Source organism: Sciurus carolinensis, chromosome 5 (genome assembly GCF_902686445.1).
Source record: "Sciurus carolinensis chromosome 5, mSciCar1.2, whole genome shotgun sequence".
Taxonomy (NCBI): domain Eukaryota; kingdom Metazoa; phylum Chordata; class Mammalia; order Rodentia; family Sciuridae; genus Sciurus; species Sciurus carolinensis.
Genome location: NC_062217.1, coordinates 106,910,952 through 106,934,399, shown reverse-complemented (window position 1 = coordinate 106,934,399; position 23,448 = coordinate 106,910,952). Strand labels below are relative to the sequence as shown.

General features: G+C 32.3%; 1 protein-coding gene across 1 annotated transcript in view; it reads left to right on the top strand.

Moving 5' to 3' along the window:
* Pcdh15 (protocadherin related 15) overlaps nt 1-23,448 on the top strand; it is a 942,952-nt gene that overhangs the window by 502,045 nt on the left and 417,459 nt on the right. Inside the window, 1 exon segment of the mRNA XM_047552806.1 lies at nt 19,204-19,210. Coding sequence (XP_047408762.1) covers nt 19,204-19,210 — 7 coding nt within the window.

Sequence of the window (23,448 nt, the reverse complement as noted above, 5' to 3'; positions counted from 1 at the left end):
TGTCTTCAGTGAAATTTTTGTCCCCAAGAAAGGATAACAGATTGAGTTGGTATAGTGTATTCTTGGATATCAAAAATACTCATGTAGCTTTGGGATTTTGAATTGGTGAATATTCATTATGTGTGGAAAAGCATGATACACACTACAATCTGAATCACACAAAATGGGATATTGTGTATGTATACGCACGACCTGGAGGGACACGTTCAACTAAGCTGCTTGTGACTGGATGACTTTGTTCTTTGCTTGTGTTTTTATTTTTCCTGTAATGCACACATTAACATTTAAAAAATAAATGCTATTTAAAAAAAATAGCATCTTAGATTTTTTATGTTGTTTATAGTATTAGTGGTCATATTTTCATTTAATTAACTTTGCCAAAAAAGAAGAGTAAAAGTCCAGTTTGAAAGCAAATAGAATTGTTGCCTTATCCATAAACCTTTTCTATGTTACTATTCAAACATATGCAGCAAAGACTCTATGTGAAGTTTGTTAACTGTGGGCTTTTCAAAAAATTTTGTTTTCTCAGTTTTTACATCATGGTAAACATAAAAGTAGATGTTATAGCCAATTTCCTTTAAAGGTTACAAACTTGGTGCAAAGGTAGGAAATTTAAAACTCCATTCCCAAATTGCAAACAGTTCATATAAACAGGCTGAACATTCCTCTGCCTAATTAAAAAATGAGGTTATATTCCCTTATATCATTAATTTCAAGTCAAATTTTGGGGCATATTAATAAAATAAAAATTTGCATAATGCTTTCAACAATTTAGAGCTAGAAAGTCAACAGCTCTTATAAGCAAAGGTATATTTAAGGAATTTTTTTTTTTAGTTTTATGCAAGTTTCTGGGTTGTATTGATTCAATTAGGCAAATATTATTGTTTTATAGACACAGAATTTGCTTTACACTGTGGTTATGTTTGTGTTTGATGTATCTATGGCCCAGCAAAGTGGAGAAACAGGACAATTACATATTTTAAAATGCTGGTATGCAAAATCTCCTTTGAGGGGGAACATCTACAAACAGCACTGACCCCTTGAAGGAACTAAGGAAATAATCATAGAACTGAGGACTAGAAAATATAAATATACAAGGAATCCAAAAGGAAAGAGGGAAAAGAACAAGACTTCATAGAAAGGCAGGAGATATATGGCTATTGAGATTAAAATTTCAAAGCAAGGCAGTGTATTATGAGCTAAAAGCAAGAAGCGAAGTAGATACAAGCATTAACATACACCCCAAATTAATAATCATTCCAGAAATTAGCAATGAAAGAAAGAGGATTAAGAATCAAAGTGAAGAACATTGTCAGATATCAGCACCCTGGGGGTGTTCTAGAAATGGCATTAAGGATATGTTTTAAGGTAGAGATGCCCATTTGTGGTTAGAGCCCTGACTTCAAAAGGGTCTTTCCTTCCACTGAGTTGCTGTAGGAGGAAATAAAAGCTGGAATGTTTGCTAATCAATTTCTAACCAAAAACCAAATCAAAACAAAATGAAAATAAATAGAGTATCACCATAAATAGGCAGTCTTCATTCATCTCTAAAATACAAAGATATTTAGAAGGAAATGGTTAGAAGGTTTACAATAAATCCATTGACCTTATAAGTGACCTTGATTTCCTTATTTTGAATTAGCTCATTCTAATGTGTAAAGTTCCTTATAATAATTAAAAGGTAAGGGAATGAGAAGCTTGAACACATTTTCAGCACAAGCGTAATATGTAAGGGGATGACTTTGACAATACTGATCTTATATTTGTATCATTTTAGTGGGACATGTCTTTTAACTACATCAAAACAAGTTTTGATCAATTAATCACTTTCTAGAAAGTCTCAGAGCACTCTAAAAATATAAATGTCCAAAATTTCTTTTTCTTTCCCCCTTTCCTGATAAATCAAATGTCTACTATATGCAGTCACCTGATAAGTGTTTTAAATAAATGTCACTGTAAACAACTGAGGCATAAAAAGGTTAAAATTATAAAGAAGCGAGTTCCAGGTAATTAATTTTTATATGTCTAAGACTGCTCTAAGAAGGGCAGAGATAATTAAAAGAAACTGCTGCTAATTGTAATGGGAAAGTGAATGAGATTTGAGAGGGCAATCAGTATCACATTCCCTTTAAGAAATGTGTGATATCTGGAAAGAGTTATTAGGAAGGAAAGCTATCTTTTCTCATATTTAGATGGCAAATTAATAGAGTGTTGACACAAAGTAAAGTAGTTTTCTTATTATATAAAACTGATACCCTTCCTGTACCCTTCTCCACCATAGAACCTTCTCAAAACTAGCACCATTTCTTTGAAAAATGTAAATTTACACTTTTTTAATTATTAATATCTAACACCACTGTGTATTTTGTGCTTTATTGGGGAGATGAGAAATGCTTTCATTATCTTTGAACATTTTTAGACTTTGGAGTGATATGAATATCAATATATTTAATTTCCTCATGTAAATAAGAAACCATTTTACCAGCAGAACATATTGTGCAATTTAAAGATGAAATTGTGATTATGCCCATAAAACAGCTTCTGCACCTAGCATGCCCAACTGTATCACTATTTATCTATTTATGTTATTTGTATTTATTATTACTACTTTAATGTTGATATTTTCTAATATTCATTTGTTTTTTTGTTCATTTTGTTATGCACTATATATATATTAGCAGTGAGATGATAGCAAGTATATAAACAGGAAAGCTTAGAAGCAAGTCCAAAATCATATACTATATATATATAATACACAAATGAATAGTTCTGGAGGTATAACAAATAAGTGCAGAAAACTAAGGATGAGGTAGGTTGAAGTAGGTCTCAAATTAGGAAGGATTGAAGTGCAGATTTGCAGAATTAGGAAAAAGGTGTTGGAGTAAGCTGAGCAAATAGAATGTATTAGAAAAGATGCATATGTGGAATTTAATTAGTTTTGAAATGTATACACACTGCATGTTGTGAGACTCCACAGGATATATATATAAAGAGAAGAAAGTAACTGAACATTCATGCCCAAAATATAGTGCTATAGTTCAAAAAATACTCTAATCTCCCCTTCATCTCAATACCTCTTCAGAGGTCCCAAAGAGGTCCCAATTGTCTCTTGATTCAAGTTATATAACTCCATCTTGCTTTTTTCCCTGAACTTTTAAAGACCCCAATATTTGAGCTACTAATTCACCCTCATGTTAATAATGATATATGAGAGAGAATAAATAATTTTCACCTTTCATTATACTAAAATGAGAAGAGGTTTTTTAAAATATTTACCACAATACAAGTGTTAAAACTTAAATGCCTTATTAAAGGTCCATGGGATAAAATGAAATAAATTTATACTTCTAGGGATGATGTCAGGGTTCACTGATTAGAAAATGACTAGAAATTTTTTTGAAGATCAGGCCAATTACTGATTATATTCAGAATAAATAGATGTTGCTGAATCTCTCCTTTTAATATGATATTTTGAATAGTATAAAAATAATGGAACCAAGTCTATAGTATTGTAGTAGGGATTCAATGAGTTAGAACATAAAATACTTGTACCAAGAACTCACACCTGAGAAGCTAGCTTTGGCTTTTGTTATTATTTTATCTTTATCATCTTCATTTCATATCTATATACTGAAAAATATCTGTATTTGTCTTTTGTTGTACCTCTCCCCTGACCCAAAAACCTTCATATCCAACTCTTCATAAACCCAGTTGAAAGTCTAATGAGCATCTCCAATTACCTTTGTCTACTGTTTTCTCCATCTCCATTTCTTGAAGCCATAAACCTTAGTGTCATCTTAGGTTCCTCTATATCCCTCTCCTTCTACAATTTTTTGTGAATGTTTCTGAATAATGTTCCACCTCCACAATTCACCCACCTAAACCACCATTGCTTAAGTCTAAAGGGTAGTCATAACTGCAGCATTAAAGATAAGTGGGTCTGACAGTGCTCTCTGTTTCATTCTCCAGAGGCCCCAATGAGATCCTTTTTTATTTGCATTTTTAAAAATTTGTTCTTTTTAGTTACATATGACAGCAGAGTATATGTTGACATTTATACAGACATGGAGTACATCTTACTCTAATTAGGATCCCAGTCTTGTGGTTGTACATGTTGTGGAGATTCACTGTGGTGTATTTATACACACAAACACACACACACACACACACACACACATACACACACACAGGAAATTTAATTCAGATTCATTCCTGTCCCCCTCCCTTCCCTTTATTCCCCTTTGTCTATTGTACTGAACTGCTCTTCCCCCCACACCCTTTTTTTTCTTTTTTTTTTTTTTTTTAGCATCCTCCTACCAGAGAGAATGTTCCACATTTGGTTTGGGGGATTAGCTCATTTTGCTTAGCATAATAGTCTCCAGATCCAGTCATTTACCAGCAAATATCATAAAGTCATTCTTTTTTATAACCGAGTAATATTCCATTCTTTAAATATATCACTTTTATTTTTTTTTTATCCATTCATCTGTTGAAGGGCACCTTGGTTGATCTCATCACCTAGGTATTGGGAATTGAGATGCTATGAACATTGGATATGGCCGCTTCATGATATTATACTGATTTTAAGTCCTTTGGGTATAAATAGAGGAGTGAGATAACTCAGTCAAATGGGGGTTCCATTCCAACTTTTCTAAGGAATCTCCTTACCACTTTCCAGAGTGGTTACACCAATTTTCAGTCCCACCAGAAATTTGAGTATAACCTTTTCACAACATCCTTGCTAAAATTTGTTACTAGTCTTGATTGTTGCCATTCTGACTGGAGTGAGATGAAATCTAAGTGTAGTTCTAATTTATATTTCTCTAATTGTTGCAGATGTTGAACATTTCATATGCATTTGTTGACCATTTGTATTTCTTGTTCTGTGAAGTGTCTGTTCAGTTCCTTTGCCCATTTATCGATTTTATTTTATTTTTGGGGGGGGGGTGTTAAGCTTTTCGAGGTCTGTGTATAGTCTGGAAATTAATGCCCTATCTGAGGTCCGTGTGGTTAATATTCTCTCCCATTCTGTAGTATCTCTTCACATTCTTGATTGTTTCCTTTGCTGTGAAGAAGCTTTTTAGTTTAATACTGTCCCATTTATTGATTTTTTTATTTTATTTCTTGCACTTTAGGAGTCTCATTGAGGAAGTTGGTTCCTAAGCTGACAGGATGGAGTATTGGGCATACACTGTATTCTAGTAGGTATAGGGTTTCTGGTCTAATGTTACTTTTAAAACAAGGTTCAGCTCTATTACATGTCAGTTCAAAATATCCCAATAGTTTCCCATATCATTAGAGAAAATTTTGTGTTTTTAAAATAACTAGTGTTTTCTCTCCTCTTCTATGACTTCATGTTTCCTCACAGATCTTTTCAAACAGCTTTAAAAACGAAAAACAGATATCACTGTCTCTGCCTTACAACCTCTTTTTCTTGCTTGATAAGGTTGCCAGGTAGATAAGGATACAGACTTGATTGATAGGGACTCCTAGTCAATTTCAAATTTTACATAAGCAACATTTTTTAGTATAATTATTTAGTGTAATATTGCAAGGAACATATACTAAATGACATTATTCATCGAGCATCTGAAATTCAAATTTATCTGGGTGCTCTGCATTTTGATTTGTTAAATCTGGCAATTCTGCTACTGGGATTAAAAATTTATTAGGGATATTATTGATCTTTCATATTTTTTCCAGTGAAGATATTATCCAATATTTCATCAGTGCACAACACTGTTTACTGTTTTTCTAGTCTCAAAAATAACTGCTTTGATATTCTCCAAAAATCACAAAGGCAATGACACTTATTTTAGGGTTCAAAATAGGGATCTTGATATCAGTTGGCTGTGTGAAGTCATACCATGGCAATAGATGTCCTAAATCTCAGTGCCTTGAAACAGTTTGACATTATTTTTACTCATGGTAATTTATTTTACCTATTGCTCAACCTTGCCAGTTGAGGAAATTCTGTCTATAGTGTGCATACTCAGGGAAATCAGGAAAAGAGTGATAAACCTCTGTACTTCTATGATTGCTGAAGCAATTTTGAAGAGAACAATTGCAGAAACAGTTGTATCCATCACCCTCTCTGCCTAGTATTGAGTTCTACTTTCAAATATGAGAGATAACAACTCTCAAAATTGATGTGTATTTTTCTTTACATGTTTATACTTTTATTGTTCATACATGTATCATAATTTCTTTTTCTAATAGGTATGAATGACCTACTACACATTTCTATTGAACTTTCTTTACATCACAATGCATTTTAACATTTTATTATTTTTAATAGACAGATAAAATTGTATGTGTATCATAGGTAACATAACTTTTGAGGCATCATGGAATAACTAAATCAAGCTAATTCACATATACATTACCTCGCATACTTAAAAAACCATTTTCATGACAAGAGCACTTTACATTGATTCCGTAAGCATTTTCCAAGAATACAATGTTATTAACTATTGTCACTATTTTGTACAATAGACCTCTTTTACTTATTCCTCCTATCAAACTTAAATTTGTATCCATTTTGACCAGCATCTCCCAAGCCTCCCACAATCACACCAGATATTGGTAACCCATACTCTACTTTTTATTTCTAACTAAGAGATTAACATTTTTAGGTTCCACATATGAGTGAAGTCATGAAGTATTTGTGTTTGTGTACCTGGTTTGTTTCATAATTTCCTGTACATCATTCATGCTGTGACAGACGACAGTATTTTTTTTTAATAACTGAAGAGTTCAATTGTGTATGAATACCACATTTTCTTTATCCCTTCATCAGTTGATGGACACTTGGCTTGATTTCATACCTTGGTTATTGTGAATAAACATAGAAGTACAGGTATTTGAAATACTAATTTTATTTGATTTCCTTTTGCTATACAATCAGTAGTGGGATTGCTGGTTCATATGTTGATTATTTTAATTTTTGAGGACTGTTCATACTGTTTCTCATATTACTTGTACTAATTTGTATTTGCCATCAGCAGGGAACAATATTCCCTTCATTTCCTTGCCAATATTTTTTTTTGTCTTTTTGATAATTCTAACAGTTGTGAAGTAATATCTTGTGATTTTAATTTGCATTTTCTGATAGTAAATGTTGAACATTCTTTTAATGTAACTATTAAACGTTTATATGTTTTCTTTTGAAAAGTGTCCATTCAAGTACTTTTTCCATTTCTGAATTGCATTGTTTTCTTGCTAAAGAAGTGTTTGAAGGTTTTGAAAAAATATATTTTGGATATTAACTTCTGATGGATAGTTAAAATGTTTAAAATATTGTCTTCCATCTGATAGGTTGTCTCTATACTCTATTGTTTCCTTTGCTGTGGAAGCTATTTAGTTTCATGCAGTTTGTTTACTTTTTATTTGTTGCCTGTACTTTTGAAGGTCATATCCTAAGATGCCTTACTGAGACTAATGTGATGGAGATTTTACCCTGTGTCTTCTTCTAGTAGTTTCATAATTTCAGGTATTATGTTTAAGTCTCTAATCCTTCCTGGGTTGACCTTTGTATACAGTTGACCTTTTGTATACAGTTTCATTCCTCTGTATGTGAATTTTCAGTTTTCACAACACCGTTTACTAAAGAGACTGTTCTTTCTGTAGCTGGTATTCCTTACACCTTTGTCAAAAATCAGCTGGCTGTAAATGTATAAATGTGTGAATTCATCCCTGGGTCTTCTATCCTGTTCCATTGCTCTATCTGTATTTATGTCAGTTACCAGAGTGCTTTGTTAACTTTAATTTTGTAGTATACTTTTGCCACCAATTTTGCTTTTTATTCTCAAGATTGCTTTTACTGTTTACGGGTATTTTTGCTTCTAAACAAATTTTAGAGCCATTTATTATTTTCTTCTATTTCTGTGAAGAAAGTCAATGGTATTGTGAAAGCTATTGCATTGAATTTGTAGATCACTTTGGATGGGATGACATCTTTAACACTATTAATATTTCCAATCCATGAATGGGGCTACCTTTTTATTTATTTTTGTGTTATTCAATTCATTTTGTCAAAATTTTATAGTCTGAGTATAGAGGTCTTTCACCTCCTGAGTTAAATTTACTCAAGTATTTCATTTTACTGTGGTCATTATAGATGGTGTTTTTATGTCTTTTCAGAAAGTTTACTGGTAGTGCATAGATAGCCTATGGATGATTGTATATTGATTTAAAATCCTGCAACTTTCCTGGATTCATTCATTAGTTCTAATATTTTTGTTGGAGGCTTTAGTTTATTCTATATATAAGATCATATCATCTGCAAACATGGATGATTTTATTTTTCCTTTCCAATTTTTATAGCTTCTATTTCTTTCTTTTACCTAATTCTCTCATGTAGGATTTTTAACCTTCATAGTAAATATATAAATGCTTTACACACCAACATTACATTGTTAGAGCCTGTGTAATTTAACTGTGTTCTGACTTCTTCCACTGAGTTTTATACATTCCCATATTTTCAGGTTACTCATTGGCATCTTAGTTTTCACAATGGAGAACTCCCTTTAGCATTTCCTATTAGGTCTACTGATGATAAATCCTTCAGCTTTTATTTGTCTGAGAAAGTCTGTCTCCATTTTTGAAGGACAGCTTTACTAGGTACAATAATCTTGCTTGGAAGGATTTTATTTGTTTATATTTTTCCTGTTAGCACTTGAACATAACAACTCATTCTGTCCTTGCCTGTAAGATTTCTGCTGAGAAATCTGATGTTACCTGCAATGGCACCTCCTTATATCTTATTATTTATTTGCTTCTTTTCTCTTATTGCTTTCAAGATCCTCTATTTGTCTTTAATTTTTGAAAGTATGGTTATGATATGCCTTAAAGTAATCTTGTTGTATGAAATCTGATTATTTGCATCATTCTCCAGGTTTGGAAAATTTTCTGATTTTTTAAAAATATAACTTCTACCCCATAGTCTTTATTTTCCTCTTCCTTAACGCCCATCACTTGAGAAATTGTTCTTCTTATGCTTTCACAAAACTCAGTAAACTCTCTTCAAGTTTTTATGTTATTTTTGTACTTTTTTTTCTTCTGACAATATATTTTCAAATACCCAGTCTTCTGGTTCACAGATTGTTTACATTGCAAAGTTGATTCTGCTGTCGATGCTGTCTATTGAAGTTTTAAAATTGTGTTCATTATATTTTTCAGCACCAGAATTTCTGGTTCAAATTTGTTGTTGTTGTTGTTATTTCATTAAATCTCTGACGCTGTAGTTTTGGAGGTCGTCATCATCACTTTGTTTCCTAATGTCTTTCTCTTTTGCTTTCTGTTTCCTTGATCATCAATCTGGCTAAAATTTGTCTATTGAACAAAAATTTTTAGAGAATTTATTTTTTTACTGTATTATTTTTTTCTTTCATCTATTTCTTCCCCTAAATTATTATGTCCTCTTACTTTTTGTGTTTATATTTCTTACATGGTTTCAGTTTTTGCTGTATTCAACTTTCCTAAATATCATTTCACTATAATTAAATTCTAAGAATAGTATGGTTTCCAATTAACCTTTTGAACTGTAAAGTGCACGTGAAAATCTATTTAAGTTCACAAACATTGTCTTTCTCTTATTGGTTTCTGTCTTACATTTGGGTCGGAAGACATTGTCAGTAGAAAAATATATTTTTAATCTGCAGTTATTTTGCCAAAATTATTAATTTAACAAATTCATAACTAATTCACTAGTCAAGATGTTTTTTCTCATGTAATACAATTTATTATTTTCTGTCCGATATCCTCAAAAATAATTTTCATGAATACTTTTATTAATACTTTTTTTAAAATTAAAAATACTCAGTGACTTTACATCTGACTGTATGTATTACCTTATTAAGTATGATATCATGAAGGCCATAAAAACTAAAATTGACGAGTACTCCCCTGGAGCATAGAGATTTCCCAGTCACTGTAAGGCAGCCAAGGGAAGAGCTTGGTCTGGTTTAGGATACACAACCTTAAGAACTAGATGCCTGTCTATGTGCACTGGAAAGAATCACATTTTTTAAAAGTGTCTTTATTTATTCCATTATTATATTTTAATTTTAGATTCTACTTTCTCTATAGTTTTACAGATTTTACTTGATAATATTCCTTTGAATGATCATTAAGTTAGCAAAAACTAACTACTCTTACTGTCACTTCCTGCTCTTCTGTTGATATCAACTTGCCATATTGGATACAGATGATTGTAATTTTAATATCAATTGCCATAATATTAATTTAGAACACAAATAGCTGCATATAAACATGGATGAAATAATATTTTCACTGTTGTTGAAACAGTGCGAGTCCTGAATGAGTCAATAGCTGTATAATTAATCAAATAACAGGCTACCAAATTGAATCTAAGTGAACTAAAAATAGAGTGCATATCTGTGGATAGCTGTAAACAAAATTAAAATTGTATCCTGGTGCCTCTGCTTCTTTAAATGCCATGAATACCAGCAGGCATGATTTTAAATGATGATTCATATTTCTTTGCTACTGGGTAGGAGGTCCAGTAGCAGGTTTTCTTTATTATACAGAAATGAAAACGGTATAATCTGGTTGTAAGGATGATAAGCAGATTATATGATGGTCACTTACCAGAGCAAAAAGATGTGATTTCTATTGATCTATACCCCAGAGTATTCTAAAATGTAGTTGTGTGAGAGAATAATATTTCAACTTAATTTCCTTCAGTTGCCCCTTACAATTAAGCTCTGGGGATATAAACACTGTGTATGTTTGAACCCTTACATAACATAAGAGTAAACAGTGAGTATGAAAATCATTTCATTTTATTCATTCATACTCTCTCTATTGGTTAAGTGTGTAAATTTAATTAACTGCTAAATAACACTTGCTAAGTCCAACACTGTTTCAGTAAGCTTTTTCCCTGCTATGACTAAAAGACCTGACAAAAACTATTTTAGAGGAGGAAAGTTTATTTGAGGGCTCATAGTTTCAGAGGTCTCAGTCTATGGACAGCATGCTCCATTCCTGGGAACTTGAGGTGAGGCTGAACTTCATGGTAAAAGAGTGTGGTGGAGGGAAGTGGTTCACATGATGGTCAGAGAGCAGAGAGACAGACTCCACTCACCAGATACAAAACATATACCCCAAAGGCACATCCTCAGTGACCCAGCTCCTTCAGCCACACCCTACCCACCTTCAGTTACCACTCGGTTAATTTTGTCAGTGGATTAATTCACTGATTGGGTTTTGAAAGTCTTAACCATTTGGGTTAATCATTTGTCCTTAATCATTTGTCCTATAAAACTTCTTGCACTGTCTCACACATGAGCTCTTATGGGGCACCTCACATTCAAACCATAAAAAAGCACTTAAATGAAACAAAATATTATATCTGTGGAAAGGCACACAATATGTTTGTGGTAGGGAGATGTTGATATTATTGACGTCTCATATTTTGTTATAAAAGCATTGCTTATTAATATGAACAAAGTATAACATATTTTATATTTTATATTAAATACAAGGACAGATTACACCTGCAATTGTAATAGAAGAAGAAATTAAAATAAGTTTTCTGTCAATGAACTATATCAATGAAGTGCCTGAATTTCTTGAAAAAAAAATAAACTTAATATTACTAACTCTTACTTATCTCTAAAGTGTGATGAAATACATAGTACTATGTGTTAAAGCTGTTCAGAATGTGCACTTCCAAAATAAAATGTGCAATAATTCACTTCAGGTGGCATACTTGTGGGCAAAATCAAAATCCTTATTATTTATTATGTGAATCATTAAAAATGTCTGAAAAATGTTTTGAATATTTAAAATATGGATGAAGTGGTTCTCTAGACACAGTTTTTTATCCTTAACGAAGAGAAATCCAAATCTATAGGTAGCATCATAGTGAAGAGGAAAGAAAACAGGAAATTGCCATAGTCTGCTTTTGTGAAGGAAAAGTGAAATGTCAAAGAGAAAATTTTTATGGTTCTTTAATCACAATCATCAAATTGTAACAAATGGAACTTTCAAATTGAATTCCTAACTTTTTGCCTGAATTGCACATAAGATTATACCTGCATACTAAGTGAAGAATCATATTTCATAATACATTTCATTTGGTTTTCAACACAGTTATTCTGTTGGAGACATTTCAGTAAATCTTGTCAGATATAGCAGAAGCAATTTAGTAAACACCATGATCAAATACCTATCCCATTTCTTCTTGATATTCTTTTAAACTTTCAATGCCTAAGATTTCATTGCTAGAATAACGTGTGTTATTCTCTCTTCACACTGATTCATTAAACTGTATTCATTGTTCTTTACAATATTGTTTTGATGTAACTCACTACCTACCAATTTAAGGAAAAACTTGGTTGCTTTAGTCTGTTAGAAAACACATGCTCTTTAATAATACTGCTTCTTAAATTTTACTGGTTTGTTTTCTTTCAGTTTCTCATTAATCCTTATTTTGTCAGCTTACTGAAAGCTGAACATATGCTGCTTAACAACAATTTGTACTAATTGAATATGTTTCTTACATATTCTCCAAATTAAATTTCTAGTTGCTCACTTTTTCATGATATTGATATTGAGAGAATGTGGCAATAGTTGCTAGTATGAGAAAAATTACTGAGAGATAGCTAGACTTAAAGCAAGATATTTTAAGAACCTTTGTAAATTAAAAAAAAAAAAATCAGGTGCTTTATTAAATCCAAGGCAGAGAAGAGATGAGAGTGTCACATTTGCAAGTTACACAAGGAAATGCTTTTTAAATTAAGTCATAGACATTCTTCCCCTGATAGATTTTGAAAAATTCTATTAGTCAAGGAATATCGTAAATCAATAAAGATTTCCTCAACCACTGGATAAAATTGTTTTATTTCCTCTTTTTTTGTTTTCTTGAAATGGTATTCATATTTACAACTTATAATTTGTAGTTTTCTTAATCCTTTCACTCAAAACGACATTATTGATAAATATCTGTGGCAAGTCTTAAAAGATTTTTCATGTATCCCAGTACCTAGTCAGTGATTAGTATGCTAGATTCCAACAAATGTTTATTCAATATGTAAATTAGGAACCAAATTACTAGGAATCAAGTTCTCTGTCTCATGATCAATCTCCAATAAAATCTTGCACTATGCCTGGGGTAGCCAGGGAAATCATGCATGGAAAATGGGAAGGCCTCCATCAACCTGGAACACTGAGTGAGATATTGAATGAGAAATAAGCATCTATTATACTAAAAGTATTTGAATGTTGACCTCTTATAGCAGTGAACTTTAACTAATTCATGATTGAATTCTAGATACAATGAAGAAAGAGAAAACAGCAAACCCATAATTTCCCAAGTAGTATCTATCTTCTCTGATTTTTAGCAGTTGGCAACAGTGACGAAGTTCAGTAGGTCCTAGCTTGTGCCTCATTTGCGTAGGGCTTGCTCTGAGTCCAACAGCCAAAATCCTAACAGGATGAATGTAGGAATTGTTCTCAGGTAAGTATCCAATAGCTTGATAGGTTGAATGGCGTGCTACACACATTTTAAGTAGTATAGAAAGGTCTCAGTCTGTTTCTAAGGCCCAGATTATGTAAAGTATCCATTCTCTCTTGTCTATGAAACACGAAAACCTTCTCTTCAGCTCCTGTTTCACTCAAAGATTTCTGATAATGGGAAAGGGAAGAGATGTTTGATTATCTTTGGCATGTGAATTCTTAAGCCCCATAAAATGGTAAGTAAATGACTTCGATCGGTTTGAAAAATTACTTTAACTTATTCAACTTAAATAATTGATCTTTATTGTATGAAAAGTATTTCAATGTCATGTTAATGTTTGCTGTTGTTAATTGTACATTTTGCCATTAATACAGTTAAAAAGAAGGAAATAAGGAAATAAAATTCTTGAAATTCTAATGCATAGGTAATATTTTTAATTTCTATACTTCTGAAAAATATTATTAAGTCATTTCCATGTAATTGATACCTCTGTTTACTGGTGACAAGTTCTGCTTCCTCTAATGTTGAAGTTTCAACACTAGAGAAGCACGCCAAGGTAAGCATATTAAGCAGGTGTTATTTAAAAGTAGTAATAATGCAGACTTCTCCCAGGAGAAGGAGAAGGGTGCCACGGCTGATGTTTTAGAATCCCAAGAAGTGAGCACATCCTACATCTTTTATAGGTTAAGGTCTCTTTTGTTCGCCAGTTCTCTCCCCGCTTATCTCTCCTTCCTGCCTATGTGAGTAGGTCTGGTTTTACAGGAGAGATGCAAGAAGTGAGAAGCAGATGGGCAGAGGGAGGGCCCAAGTGATTCAGCCAGGTAAGGGCCCAGGGGGCATTAATTAGCTTCTTGCTTGCAGTCCTTGATAAAGGCAGGTAAATTTGGTCATCAATGGGCTCCGGAGATCCTTGACATTCCATTCTCCCAGGGGCAGTCTCCAATCAGAGGCAGATGGCTTTCATGACCTCCATTTCCTCCATTTGACCCGATCCCATATTTCTACACTAACTGCCTGTCCCCAATTCTGGTTTCATAATCATTATTAGACACTTTTTCATATAATCATACCTACTGCTTTATTCATAAAAAACTTTAAGAACATATTTTTCCTTTTGTTTTCTGTTTCCACACTTCTCTTCCTCAAATATTGTCTGATACAAACTGACATTCGGTTCTTAATATAGTTTGAGTATTCCTTATTTATAATTCCTGGGACCAGAAACATTTTAAATTATGGATATTTTTTAGATTTAAGAATACAAGTTGTGCTTGGGTTGTAGCTCAGCGGTGGAACGCTCCCCAGCACCACATAGAAATAAAATAAAGGTATTGTGTCCACCTACAAATAAAAATGTATTTAAAAAAATAAAAGAATACAAGTTAGGCATAACTAATCTGAAAATCTAAAATCCAAAATTGTCCAAAATCTGAGACTTTCTAAGGATTGACATGATGCCATAAGTAGAAAATTCCATACTTGACCTCATTCGATGAACTGCAGTTAAAATGCAGAGACACTTAAATATATTATATAAAATTACCCTCAGGCTATGTACATTAGTCATATGTAACATATAAATGAATTATTTATTTAGATTTGAGTTCCATCATCAAGATGGAACACTATGAATATGCAAACATTCTCAAATAAAACAAATGAGAAATCTGAAACACTTTTGGTTCCAGGCATTTTAGATGAAGAGACATTCAACCTGTACGCATACGATAAAAAATAAACACATATAATGTATCTGTCTGTTTTTCTTAAGAAAGAATAGTTGTATTCATATCTTTAAGAATCTTGTTTTTCTTTTTATTTTTTTCAAATGTTTTGGTGTCTTTATTTATTCATTTTTACAGACTGCATTTTGATTCATTGAACACAAATAGGGTACAAATTTTCATTTCTAGGCTGTGCACAATATAGATTCATATCACTCATGTAATCATACGTGTACATAGGGTAATGATTTCTCTCATTCCACCATCTTTCATATCCCTGCCCCCTCCACTTTCTCATTTCCCTCTACATAATCTGAATTTCAATTTCTCCATTCTTCTCTCATTCCCCTCCCCCCTGACCCCCATTATATATCATCATCCACTTATCAGGGAAAACATTCAGCCTTTGGTTTTTTGGGATTGACTTATTTAATTTAGTATGATATTCTCCAATTCCACCCATTTGTCTGCAAATGCCATAGTATTATTCTTCTTTATGACCGGATAACATTCTATTGTGTATATATACCACAGTTTTTCTCTCTCCATTCATCTGTTGAAGGGCATCTAAGTTGGTTCCACAATCTAGCTATTGTGAATTGAGCTGCTATAAACATTGATGTGACTGCGCTACTATAGTATGCTGATTAGAATCTTGCTTTTCTTTAAAAAAAATTACTCGGAAATCTTGACAGGTCTTCAGGTATAAAGCCAATACACTTACTTTAAATTGATCCATTATATCCAAAAGTCTAATGAATCTGAACATTTTTTCCATGTTTATAGGCTCTGTGTATTTACTCATCTGTGATTTGTCTATTCATATATTTTCTGTTCCCAACTAGTTCTTTATTTGAAAAGTTATTATTAATTTATATGGGTATAATAGGTATTTGCCTTTATTCTGATGGATGACAAGTATTTTACCATGATCTTTTATTTATTCTTTGATTATATTAATATTTTTTCATTCCAATATTCAAATTTTTATGTAACTTAAAAATTTTTTATATATCTACTAATTATCCTTCCCTGAATGTCACAGATTTTATTTTTCTTATGTAGTGATTTATATTTCCTTCTAAAATTTTATATTTTATGTTTTGGTCTAAATAGTTTCTAAATGTTTTATAATATTTTCATCTCTATAAGCCTAAAATCACAATAATTTTCAGTACTCAAACAAAAATGATGTTCATGAATAAAGTAACTTCTTAAGTAATACAATGGCAAACTAGCAAAACCCCAGCAGAGGTGAGAGTCATCCTCTTGATTCACAGATGGTTGCAGTGCCTTTTTCCTGCAGAGGGGTGAGGGGTCCCTCTTGGGCCTTTTTTCATAAAGGCACTAATTCAAAACATGAGGACAGAGTCTCATGACCTAATCATTTCCCAAAAGCCCACCTCTTAATAACATTAACTTGAGGGTTAGAATTTCAACATATGAATCTGGGAAGGATACAAACATTCAGATAATAGAACACACCGTAATCATTGCCACTTAATTAATGTATGTTCATGAGTATTCTTTGCATCCTAATCTTGAACTGAAGACAGTTTGGTAAAAAATAGTTTCTAATAATACTGGCACAATTTTTTTTAAAGCTTCACATAATACTCATATCCCATAGTTTTACAAAAATTTTGGCATAAAATCTCTGATAATTATGCAGTGAAATATGGCATTCCACAACCACCACAGCGTTCAATAATTTTAGAAAATCTATTGGTTCGAATAAGGGAAGTGTGACTAGGTCACTATGCAGACAGAAGATAGCTCACCTAAGACATTAAAGTATCCCCAAAGAATCAGAGAGTAGAACTATGGTCCATAAAGCCATCAGTGCATTTTAGCACTGGTGACTGAAATATACTGGCAGAAGATATTGTTCTAAAACCCCGTGAAGAAAACATTCTGCCCAATCATTGTACTCTACTGAAAATGACATACAAATATTTGAGAAAGTAGAAGCAGCAGCAGAAGTCTCTTTTAAAGTCTGGATTATAAATGTACCACCAGTGGATGTGTTGGTACAAGGGAGTGTGGAAAGCAATGGTTGGGGATCCTCTTGTAGACTGGCAGCTCCTTTGGAGCAAGGATCCTGTCTGTCTTACTGACACAGAGCAAAGAGTCTGGCATATATCAGGTGTGCATTCATTTTAGATAGATTTGCAGGGGGCTATGTGTTTTTACCTGGGAATATGAAGACTGGAGTTCCACTTTAGAGGCACTGCTGCTTTTCACAACATTATTTATTTTTGCCATTAATATCTACTTGGTTCTTGTGAGGAACAAATTGTCGTTTATATAAGAAGACCTGTTTAAGCCTTAGTATTTATATATAATAATATATGTATATACTATAATATATGTTGATACTGTACAAAATTTAAATAAACTCAGGAGAAAATATAAATTATGCAAGAACAAAATATCACTAAACAAAAATGTATTTAAGGATATAAAATAGCTCATATTGGTTTAAACAAAACAAAAAAACAACCCCAGAAAACATCATCATAAATAGAGAAATCCAAAGCTGTATATAAAACAAGGAATCAATATGGACATGCTCAGTAAGAACATTGTTAGGAATATTTTCACGTGAGTTTACTAAGGTGAAAAAATGAAAATCATATTTTAAAGTATCAAGCAAAAAGAGCAAGTTTTGACAATGATATGGTATTTGTAAGTCCAAAAAGTTAATGAGTAAAATGGCTGTAATTTGGTAACTCCTGAATATATCTCAATTAAACACATTTAAAAATTTTTAATAGACATCTTTCTACTGTCTTTCGTAAGAATGAATATATGCATAAACTTTCTCATCACAATAGTGATAGAACTAATAACTTTTAACATGTAAATTTATGTTAATTTCATGTTGATTGTATTTTATAAAATTCTTTTAGTTTTTAAATTTTTTGAATGAATATTTTATTTTACCTCTGATAAAAATCTCTACTGTCATTACATGAGTAATATGCTCCAAAATATATCAAAATTGATGGTTTTGTTTTTCCTGTATGTAAACTTCCTTGCTTCTATTGACTCGAATGTAACAGTTACACTCCTGATAATACTAAGAAATCTATCTAGATTCTTAGAATTTTTAGGAAAATTTTTATTTTAGTTTAGATTAAAGTCATTTACCTTTCAAGTAGAAATAATAATTTCTATTTTTTGATCTCTCTTAATGAAAATGTCTAAGACTAATTTGTGATGAATTTAATTGCCTTAGACCAGGAATTCTAGAAAGTGGTAGAATTTACAAGACTGGATAGAAAAAAAATGAGTTAATTAGACAAAACTGAGTATATGCCCTACAGATTTCTGCAAATTGTAGGAAACACTAAGAGAGGAAGTGATCCACAGCAATGCCCTAGTATGTTCCACTTTGGTATATTGAGATCCATCACCTTAATAGAAATAATCACAAGAATTATAATGAGTTGATGAACTTAACTCAATGATTGTTCTGTGTTACTTTCCCTCAGCTTGCTTCCTCTTTTCTCATCTCCTGTTTGTCTTCCTCTCATGGACTGGGTATGTACCTCGGAGTTTAAGCACCCAGAGGTTCAATCTCCAACACCAAAAAAAAAAAAAAAAAGAAAAAAAAAAAGGTCTCATTTGACTTTATTTAGGACCTTTGGGATTGTTGATACAGTTATGTTCATTGCACCCTTATACTGAATTTTTACTTTCCTGATTATTCTATTATGATGATGTTTTCTCATCTCTCCCACCACAAACAATATGCATACTAATTGTGAATCCACTTAGTGCCCTCAGGACACAGTTCCAACTATTCCTAAGGCACCTTATGACAGGGGCTATTTGATGTTTGCTAATAATGGAATTCAATATATTGGCAAGAGGAACAGTGTTGGAAGCAATTTTCTTTCCAAGTCTGTGGCCTATTTAGTCTAGGCCTGTTAAATGTCATGCAATCTGTTTTTTTTTTTTTTTTTTTTTTTATAAGAGTTAAACTTTGAGGTCTCCTGTAATATTCCATTATGATGAACATTACTTTTAAAGTGATTCTAGGTGACTGTCTCCTCAAATGTAAAAATTCTATAATTTTTCCTGAAGCTTTTCTGTAATGCATGCATTTTATAAGATTGAAAGTGGCTAAAAAGTTGTAAAGGATAGATAGCAAAAGGATAAATGTAATTTTAATTTGTTCCTATAGGAGAACATTCATTCCTTATTTCTTGATGAGATAAGAAACACATTAAATGGAAAATTAAGAGGCATATTATATTTTATATCAAGATTATATATTGTGAGCTACATCATTAATTTTTTTGTCCATTAGCATTTTTGCTAAATAAGCTTTTTGGGGAAATATGATTATCATTTTTAGAAAATATTTTCTTTGAGTCTTGGGACTTTAGTCATGCTGGTTATTATATTACATTTATGTATTTTTATCACAAAATCTTATTTGTTAGAAAATAATTAAGTGTGAAATTAGTGTTTCAATTGAAAGAGATATTTGTGTTTTTAATTTGATACAGAATGTTTGTTTTTATATATACATCTCAGGACTTAGCTTCAGGTACTGTAGGTTCTGCCCTTAAACCGGTGTCATGATTAATTTGTCTTGCCCTCTAGCAAGAAATTTATATTTATGGTAGGTTGGAATTTTCCTCTAGTTTAAACAAGCACTTGATCCTCTCCAGTAGATTTAGCAAATATTTAGTTTCTTAGTCTAAGTGGATTATTTCTAAAATAATATTCACTGTACAGTTCCTTGTACTTACACATGCATCTCTTCGTGAATCCATTCTATAGCAAAACAATGTCCTCTGTTCCTTACTTGTCAATGTTTTCCTATTCTGTTAGCAAAATAAATACATTTTTGGTAAAGAGCAACAAGACATCAATCTAATTTACTCTTTGACCCTCCACTTACCATTGACTCTATAGTATTTGCTGTATCTAAGCAACCTCATCTCCAGTTTTTCATCACCAGCAGAAATAGCTCTGCAATACTGTGTAAAATCAGTGCACAGAGAATGCTCCAAAGAGAGAATAGAATTGCTGAAAGATTAAATTTACCAATTTATCAACTGCTCTTTACATATGAAGTATTTGAGATCATTTTAATCTCTAGGCTTTCAATAATGAACACAAATTATTTGATGAGTCAGTTTAAAGTGTATAGGGCCAGACCTCACTCAAAGGACTATGCATATAAAAGTTGTATCCTGCATATTTTTTATTACCAGCACATAAAAAATGTATTTATGTGGGTTTATTTTGCTGTGAAGTCAGTTGGGTAAGTATGTTGTTTAAAAATAAATGCTTATATCATATGATTTTATTCTTAAATCAGGGCTAAATGTATTTGCATGATATCTTTGATGTCATTGAATTGCTAGAATATTCTGGAAGTGTGTACATGCACTTTCCACCTGCCATAAATCCATAAAATTTTCTCATTTTATCAAGTTGATCTGCAATGCTCTTAGTAATCTAAATATTATGCTAGTATTCACTGTTGCAGATTTTTACATCTGTTCACCTGGCCTAATTTTCTCAATTACAATTAGTTCTATATTTCTAAAATAAATATTTAAAAATAGGGTAGTTTTTTCATAAGTCCTATTTGCTTTAGAAAGTCTTCTCCTAATGTCAAAATCATGCATTGAGATGTATTTTTAACCTCTCTATTAAAAAGAACCCTGCAGAAGTCTTTAACATATTTATATTACTCTGGTTTCTTTGACACTCAACCCTCTGCCCTCTGAATAATTCTATAGAATATTATTTGCACATATTATACATTGTTTTAAATTATAAGCTCTATTATACATTCAATAATCTTGTTTTATAATTTTATATTTTAAGCTCCCTAACTAGGAAAATAACCTAAAAAGAATCAACCCATTCATTATAGATACATACCTACTATGACTCTCTTTCCAGCTCAAGGTCAATCTATCTAGAATAAGAGAGAGATTTTTTTTTTAGCAGGACAGTGTTTAAGTTCTAGGAACATAGAGATTGTGACCTTCTACCTTGAGGGAAGTTACATTGAAGTATGAGGAGACACAAAATGAAAATCTGAATAAATAAGAATAGTAGGCACTGATACCAGTCATGAAGAAGACAGCATACAGTAAGTAGTATAAGTGAAGGGGTTGTGTGGGTTACACTGGCCAGGGAAAAGCATCTCTGAGGAACTGGCATTTAATTTGAGATCTGCCTTCTGAGAAGGAAGTGTAAAAATACAGCAAATGCAAAAACCCTTGGAAAGAAAATGACTGACACATTAAAAACAACAAAACAAAACAACAACGAAAACCAACTAGAGATGTCAGAGTGCAGGGAATGAGAAACAGCATGGGAGGCACATTCTGGCAGGACAGGAAACTGAAGCCTCAACCACACATTGGTGGAAAGACAAAGGGATCCAAAGAGAACAAGGCTGAAAGTCAGATTCCGATTCAGAATTCACCCTTGCTATTCAAGGCTTTTGGCAGGTTTCATAACAATGGACTGTGAAAATTAAACCTGTGGAACAAAACCAAGTAGAATATCAATAAATCTTTTTACTTCCTTTCAGTAAGTGGTTGTTGATTAATTGATTAAGAAAACCTGTCTCAAGTATTTTCTAAGTAAATAAAGCTGACAATCCTATTGTTCTTGTCCTTCATTAGGTCATTCTGAGACAGCTTAAATTCTTTCATTTGAAACTCCATTTTTGTCCCATATTTAATTGCCATCCTAATTGTTGCTGTGACTACTGCTGTTTACCAGTTAACTGAATCCATTTGAAAAATAACATATTCATTCAGTTAAATTTTGGGGGTCTATGAATGTCTTATGCTTGATAACTTTCTACTAAATTAACTATTTTGCTATCATTTGTTTCTTTATTGGTATAAATTTAGCAATAGAATATCTTAAGTGGGGTGCCTAGTTAATTCACATTTTTTGTATTTAGAAATAGTTCATCATAAAAAACACAATCTTGTTTTTTTTTTAAATAATCACAAATCAAAGAACAAATGAAATTTTAAAGTGAAGAGTGTTACCCAATGTAGTGTAAATTCAAATGCAGTATATAATCTTTTCTCAGAAAGTTTATGCACAGGTTACATTCTTTCCAACACTGCCATTCCCTCTCTTTTTAGCAAGTGAGGAAAAAGAAATAAACTTGATAAACAAAAGTCAGAAAGTGGGAGAACCTGTCAGAAAGGGTAAAAGTCAGAAAGTGGGAGAGCCTGTCAGAAAGGGTTAATCCATATGGATCTTTGTTTTATATAAAATTTTCTCAAGGTGTTTGTGCAAAATACAGATTACTTACAGCTGTCCTCAGGTATTATGATTATTTTTGTTTTGGGGGTCAAGCTGAAAAGTTAGGATGTTTTAACGAATGTTTCTGATGCAAGTGTAATGACACCTATACTTTGAAAAATGTCAATGTAGTGAGAAATAAGTACATTTACTGTGGCAAACATAATTGCTACCAATTCAGGAAGGAGAGAAGAAAAACTATTACGCTGAAATTTTAAAGAAAAATTGAAAAGTTGAGTGGATGCATCCAGAGACCCTGTGGGCAAATACCAAGAATGTGATTTGGAAAAGATATATGAAGCATCTATCAGTGCCCTGCAGGCATCCGCATCCAGAGTTATCAACAGCTCCCCTGTTGTGGTTTAAAGTAGTACCCTTTGTTGCAAGGACAAAATAGAAGTCTGAAAACAAGTCTAGGTCACACTTCTTTCAAATACCAAAACCAAATGTTTCAGTTTGCCCTTCCCCAGAAAAAGTCAGATCTTGTAGCATCCTTCAGTAATCAGGAGGATTTAAAAGTTGTAAATTGTTTGGGGGAAGTTCCAAAGCCAGCTGTGGGAGTTGGGTAGAAGTGCATGGGGATCCATGCTATCTGAAGTTATTTTGTATGCTCTGCCAAATGTTTTATACTGTTCAGTGAAGCAGACATAATCCCACCAACATTATTTATCAAAAAATGAGTATTTTTGCTCCCCTTAGGAAATTCAGGTTATGTGAGATCTGCAAAGCATAGAACTTTATGTTGCCAGGGTATCCTGGTGTACATTTCCATTTTAGTGTTATTTTATAAATGTTCTATTTGTCAAAGACTTACATGATCTATACAAATTCTTATTCTTGCTGTTTAAATGTAGAGAAACCCTAAGGTGAAACAGTAGGTCTATTGGGAAACAAGGGGATACTTCTCCTTCCTCACCCAACTTTGTGTAACAA